This window comes from Pundamilia nyererei, unplaced genomic scaffold, assembly GCF_000239375.1.
Source record: "Pundamilia nyererei isolate P.nyererei 1_Seehausen unplaced genomic scaffold, PunNye1.0 scaffold00828, whole genome shotgun sequence".
Lineage (NCBI taxonomy): Eukaryota > Metazoa > Chordata > Actinopteri > Cichliformes > Cichlidae > Pundamilia > Pundamilia nyererei.
Genome location: NW_005188229.1, coordinates 9407 through 22510, shown reverse-complemented (window position 1 = coordinate 22510; position 13104 = coordinate 9407). Strand labels below are relative to the sequence as shown.

At 37.8% G+C, this 13104-nt stretch overlaps 1 protein-coding gene across 1 annotated transcript in view; it reads right to left on the bottom strand.

The window, feature by feature from the left end:
* Nucleotides 1-6830: 6830 nt before the first annotated feature.
* Nucleotides 6831-13104, bottom strand: part of LOC102211300 (RAC-beta serine/threonine-protein kinase A-like) — a 15535-nt gene continuing 9261 nt past the window's right edge. Inside the window, exons 3-7 of the mRNA XM_005755009.2 lie at nt 12710-12838; nt 10970-11184; nt 10800-10887; nt 7925-8027; nt 6831-7824 (exon numbers count right to left, since the gene is read on the bottom strand). Coding sequence (XP_005755066.1) covers nt 7745-7824; nt 7925-8027; nt 10800-10887; nt 10970-11184; nt 12710-12838 — 615 coding nt within the window. The 3' untranslated portion in view covers nt 6831-7744. The remainder of the gene's footprint in view (nt 7825-7924; nt 8028-10799; nt 10888-10969; nt 11185-12709; nt 12839-13104) is intronic.

Genomic DNA, 13104 nt, shown 5'->3' with positions numbered 1-13104 from the left:
GAACGTTACAAAAGCACAAGTTTAACTAAACAATTTTAATATGGTTTAATACATTTTTAAACACATGAGCACGGAGCCCGAGAGAGCACGGTCCGGAGACACACAGCCTCGGCACACACACACACTGACCCGCCACCAGATGGTGTTTTTTGAGCATAAAAAAATAATAATAAATTTAATTGCTTAAAGAAATAAAAGAATGCTATTTTGATATATATCAGAAACTTTCTAAATAATCAATTATATTTTTATGAATATCATATTTTTATGAATATCATATTTTTATGAATATCATATTTTTATGAATATCATATTTTTATTACTTAATTACTTCCTACTTCCGGAGCTCATGAATAATTTAATTACTTCCGGAGCTCCGGAAGTAATTACTTCCGGACTTCCGGAGCTCATGAATAATTAATGACCTGTCAGTTTGACGAAAGGGGTATAATATCACTCTCTTGCATGCACTCAGATAAATAGGTGAAGTTGAAAAACATATGTATACTATCCAGGCTGGTTGAGCCCCCCACTGAAGTAAGCCACATTGGTAATACAACAAAGTTGTGGGTTTAGCAGCAGAGCTGGGTATGTGCTTTGACTATAGACGCAAAACAGACAGTCTTTGGTCTCACAGGCCTGTCATGACTGCCCTTCACTGTCAGGCCTTTTTACACTGGTGTCAGTAACATGTGCACTAGAACTTGAACTAGAACCAATAACAGGGTAACAGCCTTTGATGGAGGTACTCTGATGGTGTGGAGCAGCATCTCACTCACTGGAAAAATCACCGGCAATCTCATTTCCACAGTCTGGGAGTGAACTCTGTCCTCCAAGACGACAACGCTCACCCCCACAGAGCAGGGTTTCTAAGAGACTAGAATTTGAGAGTGGAGAGGATGGATGGTCTGCAGTCCAGGCGTGTTGTTTGTACCAGAGTGACCAACACAACGGTTTTGTTGTGTCACAACCACATAGTTTGACTTGTGACAAATGCTAGTTGAAGAATGGGATGCCATCCCACAGCATTTTGTGGTTAAGCTAGTGACCAGCATGAGGAGGAAGTGCAAGGCTATTGTGTGTGCATGGTTCTTCCAAATGCTATTTTCAGTATGTCTGATTCTTGATTTCAGTTTATTCTGATTCAACAGCAGAATAAACTGATGTGTTCATGGGTGAAACCTACATACTCAACTCTCCTACTCAACCAACAATTGCATTTTCCTTACAAATATGGCACTATTTAGGGGGAAATGTCACAGGATCAGATGTGGAGAGGTTGCTAGTCTGTTGCAGAGCGAACACAGGGATGTATCTAATCAGAACTAGCGCGAACAATAAAATCAATCAATAAAAACAATAAAATCTCATAATGAAAAGAAACCCCCACTAAGACTAAAATCAAATTTTTGAGAAACAAATGTTCTTTGTAGTCTTTGTAGAAAGTATTGAAGGTAAAGTAAATGTGAATACTGAAATTGCAAAAGACCTACCTCATCATCCAGTCCTGGAAGCTTAGTGGCCTGGAATGTTACAACCCAAAATATTTTTCATTTTTTCAGTCTTTCACCACCCCCTAAATGGTTAGATATCATTTCTAGTGTGGTCTTTGTAAAAATACACTGCCATAGGATCATTTAGAGTTTTTGTGCAAATTGCAATTTTATGCTATGTCTCATGTCCACGTGTCTTTAACAACCCCCTTTTTTCTTCCAAAATAGAAGTCTCCATAAAGACATAGGTTGGGTGAAATACAAGGAAGGAAGTGTTGCTTATTTCACTTATTGCTTAAGGCAATAAGTAAAGGAAACATTTTTTCACACATTATTATAATCACATGAACTGCCACAAGGGATGTTTCCCACTGCTTTCAACCAGCTTAACTTGTAACAGAGGTAGCTCTTCTGGAAACAAAGTAAGTAGGTTCAGAAAACCTTTTTCTTTTTTTCTGAATCGAGGACTGTACAAATATGCTCCAGTTCTTCTTGAAATTATAGATCTACACAAAATGTTTACTTCAAGTAGTCACATAATACATGTTTGTATTATATGGCTATTTTGGGTTTTTTTTATACAAGAAACCCATCAACTGTATTTGAAGTTTGTGAAGTCTTTAAATTTGTATTTTGAGGATTACAATGATGCCAGACTTTAAGATGCAAGCTCACAGAGAATTGGAATAAGTCAGTCTTGGTTGGCAAATATCTGTGCAATTTGTGGTTTAGAACAGCAAGGAGACACGTTGCAAGAGGAAAAAAAAATCTATTACAATAAATTTTCATAATATCAACAATTTCTGTCATTTCTGGAGGACAGCACAATATGAATACCACCTGCATGACTAAAGCAAGGCTTGGCTGATACAGTCTATTTAGTATAACAGTGTACTGTATGATGAATGACGTAAAAAAAAAAAAGACTGCAAGTTAACGACTTGTAAGTGGTCAGCTTTGAAAAGTTGCAAGAATGGACAATAATAGTCTATTTTTCATCATCATGTTGTTTTCTGATATACTCTGTGCAAACATAACAGCTGACGAGCCTGCAGCAGGAGGAAATTGATAAGACGCTATGGCAGACTGTACAAGCCCACCCCTAACACCATTATGTAATACAATGCCTGCGCTGTTCAGTGGAAAAACGCGAACCTGTTATAAATCCAAATGGAAACTCGCCATTCACTGACTGTACGACTTCCATAAAACATTTAATAAAACTGACTCCGCAATATTAGAAAAAACTGAGACGAGGCTCAGACTAAAACTCTTCAGTTACCCTTCAAATGTGGAACTCAGTACAGTTTACTCACCGGTCAGCACCTTTATCTCAAGAGAAAATTGCTCCCTCCTGGTAGCAGAAGTCCGCCAGTACTAGGTTTAAAAATCTATTTTGGGTAGAAGAATCATATATATGACAATATATATCCTTTGCCTCTGCCAGTAGCAGGAAAAAACAAATCAAAGCTCTACTTTGCTGAAGTGATGCATGAAAACCTGCTATAAGGAACGTAGGCACACTAACCGTGTACTGAAGGCATCCATGACGTTCATTTACGTAGCCAGCCACAGAAGAGTTAGATGCTGACGTAACGCCAACGGTTTAGCCTTTCCCTCACAGATACGTGATTAGTCGTGACGCCGGACAGGCCAAGTGAGGGTTGAGCTTGGTGCTAGTATGGTGTGTTTAACTGCTGTCGTAAATACAAAATCAGACGTTCATGTGTTTCAAAGTAATTTGACATTTGAGAAAGCAATAAGCGTAGTAGCATTCTTAGCTTACATTAATTCAGTGATTGTCTTACTTTTAAATCTTCACTATAATAAAAAAAAAGTACTATTGAATCTTAATATCCTGACAAACGTGTTGTGGTTTTGTTTTATTTTCTACCTTGTGTTTACAAAATACACGTTATAAAACTCATAAAAACTCTTCATGTGGGTATTTTACCTGCCTTACCAACCACCGAATTAAAACAAAGCTCACCTTGGAAAGCATGTTTAAATTGTTTCCATCAGTAGAAAAAATTATTCTCTTCTAGATCTTTCATCCACTTTGCTGAACAGCCCTCTTATTTTTATCAACTCATTCGCAAAAAACAAGTAGCTTCAGATGAACTGCTGAGGAGTGTTACTGACTAGCATTAGTATTAAGTCAAGCACATTCATAGCGAGGCAAGTAGTTCTGGAATTAAAACTAAAAATAACTACTGACCATGAAAAGTAAGGACTTTTAGGGTTTCTATTTTGAAATTGATTCTTTGCTGTTACTGAAACCTCTTTTGACAGGTGTGCTTCCCTTCACTTTCATCACTGGTGCTCTGAAAACATGTCCAGATGATACATTCATTAGACAATCACAGCAGTCAAACTGCTTTTCCTTCTTCTTTTCCTTCTTTCAGCTGCTCCCTTTAGGGATCAGCACAGCAGGTGTTTCAATCGTCATATGGTTTAATACCAACGTATCTCTAGAAGCCTCTTGTCACACCAACCATCTGCATGTCCTCCTTCACTACATCCTTGAACTTTCTCAGACACTAGCTCTACTTTTAAGATTAGGCTTAAAAAGAAGATGATCACTGTCTCCCTAATCCAAACTGGAAGCTGGTTCCATACAAGAGGGGCCTAAAAATTGAAGGCTTTCCCTACCATTCTACTTTTAAATACTCTAGGAAAAATAAGTAAGCCTGCAGTGCTAGAGCAAAGTGCTCTAATGGGGTGACTAGAAAGTCATTAAGATAAGATGGGGCCTCCACCCCATGTTTTTTTTGTTAGTTTCACCATTTCCAAACCATACACCAAAGCAGGTCTCATTACCATATTGTAAATGCTCCCTATCACTCTTGTTGCTTCTGTTACAAATCAACCTTGACACTCAACATTCTAACTAAGGAGCTTTAAATAAAATCTTTCCCTATAGCTGCTTTGCAGTTATTAAGCATCATCCACCATAAAGTAATATCTTGCAATTTAGTTTCCCCAACACTGTATGTTTTTCAAACAATACTGGAAGTTTGTAAGAAAAAAAAGGAGAAAAAAGTGGAGTGTGGTCCGGTGGAAAGTGCCCCACCAGTTACATTTGGCAATGTTTATTGTTATCATTACTTATGATGCAGTCATGTAACTTTTAAATCAGCGCAATAACATTCAGTGCACTTAGTGTAGAACAGAAAGTAACAACAGAAATATCACTGCTTTTTGACAGCCCAACAAAACCTGAATGCAGCATAGGAGAAGTGGATGTGTGTGGCAACATGTGAGGCAGCTCATGGAGGCGTGGCTTTTTCACAGCAACATATTTCTTGCTGGGGGAAAGAACTGTGAGCCTCACAATCCCATGTGTGCAAACCGAAGCCACGCCCCCCCGACATTCTGCAAAAGAGATGGCAGAAAGAAATGCAGTGTTATCTGAGTATGTAATTCTTACATCCTCTGAACGTGATATGAGTTAATTGCTGCCACTCTGACCATTTGGGCATTTAATTACGCTTCTTCAGGTAGTTTACTGAAGATCAATCTGCATGCATAAGGGGCTATCATCTCAAAGTTGACATACAACTTAGATACTCTCTTATTCATCAATCCTGACCAAACGCACGACCACTGAGCACTTTGGAGGAATGTAACGAATTTAATTTTGATTTAATTTCTAAAAGCAAGCAAACAAACAAAAAACTAATAAAGTATCCAATGTAATGACCCCCCACCAAAAAAACAAAACAAAACACACACACACACACCATGGGTCAACTGGAGTCTGCAAGGGCTAATGAAATACAGCAGTGGTGCAATTTAAAGCATGCAGAGTGGAGGCTGACTTGCTTAAAGAAAGTGGGTAGAAAAATAATTGGACTACAGCAATGATGTCAGAATTCAGTTTTGTAGTATGGGAAAGTGGAAGTGGTGTAAAAGAGTAGATTAGCAGCCAAAAACCTGCAGAAGGACACTTGAGTGGAACAATAAAGGGAGGGTTTGTATGAATTCAAAAACTCGTACCAGTTTGCTTCTTGTCTAGAAGTATGAAGCGCCAGTCCGATTTTTTATGCCTGTGTTGAATAATGCCACTTGAATTGCTTTTTGAGTTGGTGGACTGCCTCTATGTGGTTAAATTACTGAAAATGTTATACTACATCTTTGAAAAATCCTGGTAAAGATGTTGCACCCCAACATCCTAAATAATTCTTGGATAAATGGCCATCCAACAAATTATGTTACTTGAGAAATTGTAATACATAATTGAACTGAGGTTTGTGGAGTTATAAAGAACTGAATATGTCTACATGTAGTAAATTTCATTATCGTTTTTTTTTTTTTTTTTACATTTGTGGCATACAACTTGTGATCCCAGCCCATCACACATCACTCACACCCCTGTGGTGTAGGGGGGTCACGTAGGTCGCAGTGGGTAAGGCCAGTCACGTGGTTTTGCTGGGTGTTGCATTACCACGTGACCCTAGTGGTGAGGTTGCTGCAGTGGCCCCATTAACTGCTGTCTGTCTTGCTCAATTTTAACATTTTATAATAGTAATTTTATCTGCACCTTTGACATTGTGGGTGTTGGGGACTGAGCCTCGGCCCTTGCAATTTTTTGTTGAGAAATGTAATTTTTATTTCTGTTGAACTATTATCCACAGAGTGATAATCTCTACCCATCTTCTGAAAGGCCTCTCAGATAGTGATCATATTAAGGATCTGATGCTAAATGACTAGTTGTAAGATGTGTAGTTAAAATGAGACTTATATTCTAAAGTGCTTTGAGTGGTCAGTGAGAGTAGAGACTAGAAAGTGCTATAGAAAGATCATCTTTGAATCGAGGAGGGGGCCTAAGGGTACATCTTTCCATATCTTACAATGCTGTGATTGTAGGCATTCCCTAACTCTCTGTGAATGTTACTCATGGCCATTAATCAATGGTCATGAAAATTTGCATATTAAAGATCAAGGAACTGACCTCACAGCCCATTGTTTATTTAGTGGGCGAGTTTCAGTGATTGTGCAAATGTACTGTTTATAAGGTTGGGGAAACCTGGAGTCAGCTGAGACTGAAGAAGTCACTTGGATGAGTGATGAAACGTTTCTCCCACTGAACACACTACATAGAGATGAACAGAATCAACCTTTAGGATTTACTTACCTGGATACTGAGCATGCATCAAAACGTTTTTACATTATATTTAACTTTTTTTTTTACTAAATTTTTAAACAAACCAAAGAAAAAAAATTTCAACAAACAAATGATTTATGTTTTACAGATATGGGACAGTCTGGGCAGTGAGCTACCAGAACCTTTTCTATAATTTAATATAAATATCATGCAGAAATAATGAGATGTTCTGTTGAAAACACACTTCTTTATTGTATACTAAGATATCTCAGGGATTAAATGTGCAGTTAAATATATTTATGCTGAAAAGAAGTGCAGTTTCACTTGTATGGTCCCCATATGATCAAAGTGGGCTGTATGTGGCCCTCGATGTAAAATGAGTCTGACATCTCTGATGTAAAATGTTCAGCAAGTGAACTTGTGTTCTGGGGGACCAAAAATGCTAAATGATAAAGGCTACAAATATCTAACACATGGGAGACCAAAATTCTAAAGCACAAAGTAATAAAAAGTGACAAATGTCCATTTTTTGCAGTTAGCTTGTACAAGGATTGAGTTCAGTACACATCCTTCCATTTGTATAATATTATAATTTATTCCTTAATACTCAATGAGCTAATAATACAGAAGAAAAAAATGTTCAAAAAACAGACATGCAGGATTTTTTGGTGTAATAGTAAGATTAACTGCTGCTCTCCTCCCTTCTTCACATATTTCACCAAAGGTCACAGCCAGGATTGAATTAGAGGACTTACAAGTGTCATGGGGAGTTGCATGGCTTATTCATTGAATATAAAAAAAAAAAGAAAAAAAGAATGGTACAAACAGCAGCACCATCTTTGTAGGTCTGATGGTCTTGATTATGTTGTTAAACTGCACTGATGGCTATGTGAAGTTCTTATGTTACAGTATAACCACTGTGGATAGGCTTTTTCCTTTCTGTGGACAAAGACAGATTTTAACAATAAGGCTCCCAGGCAAGGCACTGAAATCGTGCTAAGAGTAACACCTCTTTAAAAATGAAAGCTCTACTTATTTTTATGGCTGTATGATTGTAACCAAGGTGTTTATACACGTGTGTGTGTGTGTGTGTGTGTGTGTGTGTGTGTGTGTGTGTGTGTGTGTGTGTGTGGCAGAGATGCTATCACTCTCTTATGCTAGCAGAATAGGAGAATTGGGGGAAATGAGCTTCTTGGCTGGGGTCCTCACAGTCCAGACTGTTATCTGTAACAAGAAGGCAATCTAAGTCAGTGACCAAGAAACGTGATATTAACTTTGAATAATGATGGATCAGTGCTGACGGGTCCAACAAGAAGATACTTACACTTGTTTGGGGGAGTGAGTGTGATTGTTTGTGCTGTGAACTCCTCATCAAAGTACCGGGTATCTGTCTCTGATGTTACTTGCGGTTTGAAGAGGGGGGTCAGCTGTACCAGGGATTGGAAGAGACAGATATCACTTGGTAACATGCTGGATTTATAACATGCATGTAGAGGAGGGTCTACAATGCAGTTGGCATAACTCATACCTAGGGTATCCATTTAAAATTCCTACATCACTTCGGTCTTGAGTTATCATATTCACAAACTTGGGTGTACATGCTACCAGCCTGCCGACCTGCCCAGTGAGGTGATGACATTACCCCAATACCCTTTTGCGGAAATGGGGTAAAAAGCCACTACTTGACCCAGCTGTCTTAACTAATTATAGGCTGTTTATCTCAAAAGGTTTTGAACGAGTAGCTGTGAAACAGCTAACTAATTATCTGTAGAGGAATGGTTTATTTGGAGAGTTTTAAATCTGAATTTATCACAGTACAAAAGCAGGGTTAACGAAGGTTACAAATGATCATCTTATGGCCTCATCTCTGTGCTTATCTTGATGCAGCATTCAATACTTGTTACACAGATCAGAGCATGCTGTAGTTATTAAAGTTACTGTGTAAAAACCTAGATGACCTCTAATTCAGACAAACCTAAAGTTCTTGTCTTTGGCCCTAAAAATCTTAGAAATATGATGTGTAACCAGATACTTACCCTGGATGGCATTACCTTGGCCTCCAGTAACACTGTAAGGAATCTTGGAGTTGTTTTTGACTACGATATATACTTCAATGTGCATATTAAACAAATATTTAGGGCTGTTTCTTGCATTTCCACAATATCTCTAAAATTAGAAACATGTTGCCTCACAATAATGTTAAGCAATACTGGCGACCACCAGTGGTAGCCTCGTAGCACATACACCTATGGTCTCAATTTCAAAATCCTGCGTCGCTTTGTTTTTAAGTTATCACAATCACAAGATTTTCAGAAAACTTGACCTCTAAACTTGAGATTAATTAAAAATTCTGATTAATTTGAAAATTCTCGGTGACTTCTTTCTTGAGTTATTGCATTCACAAGATTTTGTAATGACAATACCCAATCAGCCTTTTATGGCTAAGGAGTAAAAAACACTTGTATTCCCATGCGCTAATATTTGTATTAATTTTTATTAGTTCAATTAGCTTTTTGCTTTACGCAGAAACAGCTAACAGAAATTTCCTTCAAAGAGCTACTTATTAAACTAATTATAAATTTATCCAGGAGTCTGAGAGCAAAGTGCTCTATTATTATGGTGATAGGGTACTATGAGTTCTTTAAGAAAAGATGGGGCCTAAATATTTAAGAACTTGTATGTGAGGAGAAGGATTTTAAATTTTACTTTGAATTTAACATGGAGCCAATGAAGTGAAGTCAGTATGGGAGGAATATGCTGTCTCATTCTAGTACCTGGTGGTACTCCAACTGGAGCATTTTGGATCAACAGAAGGCATTTCAAAGAGTTTTTATGACAACCTGATAATGAATTTTAATAGTCCAGCTTAGAAGTAATAAATGCATTAATGCATTTTCAGGACAAGATCAGAAATAATATTTTTAATTTTAAAGATACTGCACAAAATCAAGTAAGCAGTGCTACATATTTGTTTAATGAAGAACATCCTGGTCAAAAACAACTCCAAGATTCCTCACCGTATTACTGGAGGCCTAGGTAATGGCTTCCAAAGTATGCATCTGGTTAGACACTGTGTTTCCAAGATTTTTAGGACCAATGAATCAGAATTTAGACGCAGGACATTTATTATCTTAAACAGTTTAACGAATTGGTGTGTCAGTGGGTATCAGCTGCGTAGCAATGAAAATGTATCGTATGCCTTTGAATGACACTGCCTAAGAGAGGCATATATAATGTAAACAGAATTAATCGTAGCATGAAACACTCTGGAATTCTATGATTAACCTTTGCAAGTACAGAACAATCTTCATTAACATGAAAAAATTGGAGTCTATTAAATAGATTTGATTAAAACCACTGCAGCGTACTACATTCTCTAACTACGGCATGCTCTTATCTCCGTAATAAAATCTTAGTGTCCAAAATATTAAATGCTGCACTGACAAGCACAGAGGTGAGGTAGGAAATTAGAAGTCATCCAGGTCCTTATGTATTTAAGACATTTCTGCAACTAAAAATGTGAAAACAATCTCCCATATTCTACATTTGCCTTGACTATGGGGTAGGGTTGCAAGATGGAAGCCTTTCCTGACAAAGAAAAACATTGAAATCTGGCAAAAATTTGCAAAATATACATCAAGTATTCCACAAGCATGAGGAAACCTCTGATATGGCCTGATGAGTAGGCCAAACTTTTTGGTTGCAATTCAAAAGGTTGTTGGTGAAAAAATCAACACTTTGCACCACCAAAAGAACCTAATATCAATGGAATCTATCACATGTGGATTGGCCTGATGGCTACTTTCCATGGACATTTACCATTTATCAAAATTTGAGAACATCTAAAATCCGTGTCTGTGAAGGTTCCCAGCCATCCACCGTCATCGTAGTGTAAGGAGCTTGTCACTCCACCTCACCCAAATTCAAGTGTGTGTGAAAAATGTGGTTACTTTATAGTACATCTGGTGAGTGTTGGGATTCCTCATGAATGTTATTATTAATTTGGTTACTTTTTATTTCTCTCATGTCATGTTGCTATGGAGCAACAAGAATGCTACACTGCAAGAATGCCAGAATCCATCGTTTCATTTTTGACTCACTTGTAACTGCTGTTCCTGTTAAATGAAGACATGACTGATTGGACTGTCTGACTGCGCTTGATAAATAGAAATAAGTTGTTAAAAAAAAGAAAGCCCCACCTTTCTCTGTTCCACATCATGCCAGTTGATGGTGATAAAAAATTTGTGAGTCATTACTTCTTTGGCATCACTGGGACCTCCTCCTAACCTGTCAGTCCAAATGAGATTATTTGAGAGTAAACTAGGCATTTTTAATATAATCCACACAGAGTAGTAGTTTGGGCTAATACCTGTGCTTGGGATCCTTCTTGAGCAGGCCAGCCAGCAGGGACTTGGCCTCAGGTGAGAGGTTCCGAGGAAAGCGGATCTCCTCCATTAGGATGAGCTCAAATAAGCGCTCGTGGTCTTGGTTATAGAAAGGCAATCGGCCACACATCATTTCATACATAACTACACCGAGACCCCACCAGTCCACTGCGCGGCCGTAGTCATTATCTTCTAGGACCTGAGGAAGAAGAGACCGATTTCTCAACAGCAGTAAAAAGCCATAACTCTGAATTGGCACACCATAGCATTTGGTGCAAATAATGGCACACTTTTGTGAGTCAAAAATATTTCTTCTTTATATGTTTTTTCTTCTTTTTCTGTTCAAACTTCTTACCAGTCATCTTTTACATCACCCCTTCTGTTTGAAAGAGCAGGGCTAATCTTTTCTCTTAAGTGTGTAAAAAAATCAAATGCATCATTTTCTTCCTACTCTTTAAATAAGTGATCTGCATGTTTAAATGGAGCTGCCATTTAAACCATGCTTAACTGGTACTAAGGGGTCCGAATTGTGCCTGATATAATATCAGTGTATATCAGTGAGCTGATAAAAGGAACCATACCAGCTAAAATTCACCAGAAATTGAAACTCAGACTACACAATGTTTTTCTAATCTTCTACTGTCTAATTTGTTAATTCCATGCAAACTGTGGCCTCAATGTGGTCTTCTGCTGGTGTGGCCCATCTGTCTATAGTAGAGCCCAATATAAGTCAGTTTCAGTTCAATTTCAGTTTTAATTGTCACATGCAAGCTAGCACAGGGTCAACATTCCAATGAAATGTGTTTGACGTGCAGAAGACAAGTCACTCAGCAGTATAATACAGTAAAAATATTACAAATATTAACAGACTAAATATATATAAATATATACACAAATGTATAAATAAAAAAAATCTTAAATAGAAATGTGACCATTGAAATGGGGGTAATGGGATATTGCACATGGGATAAAGTGGCAGGAGTGAGCAGTAGCACAAACTGAGCAGTACAAGATTTTAGAGTTGTAGTTAGTACAGTATTGGACGGAGTAAGGGTTTTTATTTTTATTTAAATACTAATAAGAATGAAGTGACCAGTGCAGAGTGTAGTATGTTCTTGAGAAACTTTAGGACAGCTTCTGTGTGCATCCTGTGAAGTGTGGTGTCGGTATTCAAGTGTTGTAGTTGAGGTGTTGAATGGCTTGATGGTAAAAGCGGTTTTAATAAATAAATAAATAAAAAACCAACTGGTGGTCGCCAGTGGTACTCCTCTTGACACAATTTGGAAATCCTGTGTTGGCTTGTGCTCAAGTTGTCGCATTGACAACATTTTCAGGAAACGTGACCTCTGACCTTGAGGTCAAGGTCACTGAGATTTGAACTAGTCTGAGATTATGGTATGGCATGAAACGTCTACATCACCTCATTCCCAAGTTCACAAACTTGGGTGATTGGGTGTCTTGGGTGTAGCATGATTCTTAGTGATATTGGACATTGGTCAACATATCAACTCACACGTACCTTGTTTACACAGGAAAAACAAACAAAAACAGAACACTTTACATGGCTCAACCAAGACAGTTTCTTATCCACATAAAATATGAGTAATAGATTTACAGTTGCACCAAATCTAGAGACAGGGGACCAAACTATGATATTAAACAAGCTATTAAACAAGCTTGACAACACAGGTGTGTTTAAAATGTGTCACCAGACAGTGCCTTACCTCAGGAGCCAGATATTCAGGTGTTCCACAAAAGGTTTTCATTGTTGCATCTGGAGTAATGCCCTCTTTACAAAGGCCAAAATCAGTTATTTTAATGTGTCCGTCTTTGTCCAGCATCAAATTCTCCAGCTGGGAGGAAAAACACATTCACATCAGATTTCAGTATAATCATACACTGCTGCCAATTCAACAGATCCACAGTTCCTGTACATTTTCTTCGTCTGTTCACAAAACAACAGAAAAACAAACATGCTGTCTACATTAAACTAGCCAAAAAATAAGCCTACATCTAGTCAAAGAAGCTTGCAAAGAAAAGCGTCTGGACTTCTTTAAGTTGCTTGAAGACGTTTCACCTCTCATCCGAGAAGCTTCTTCAGTTCTAAGGTCAAATGGTG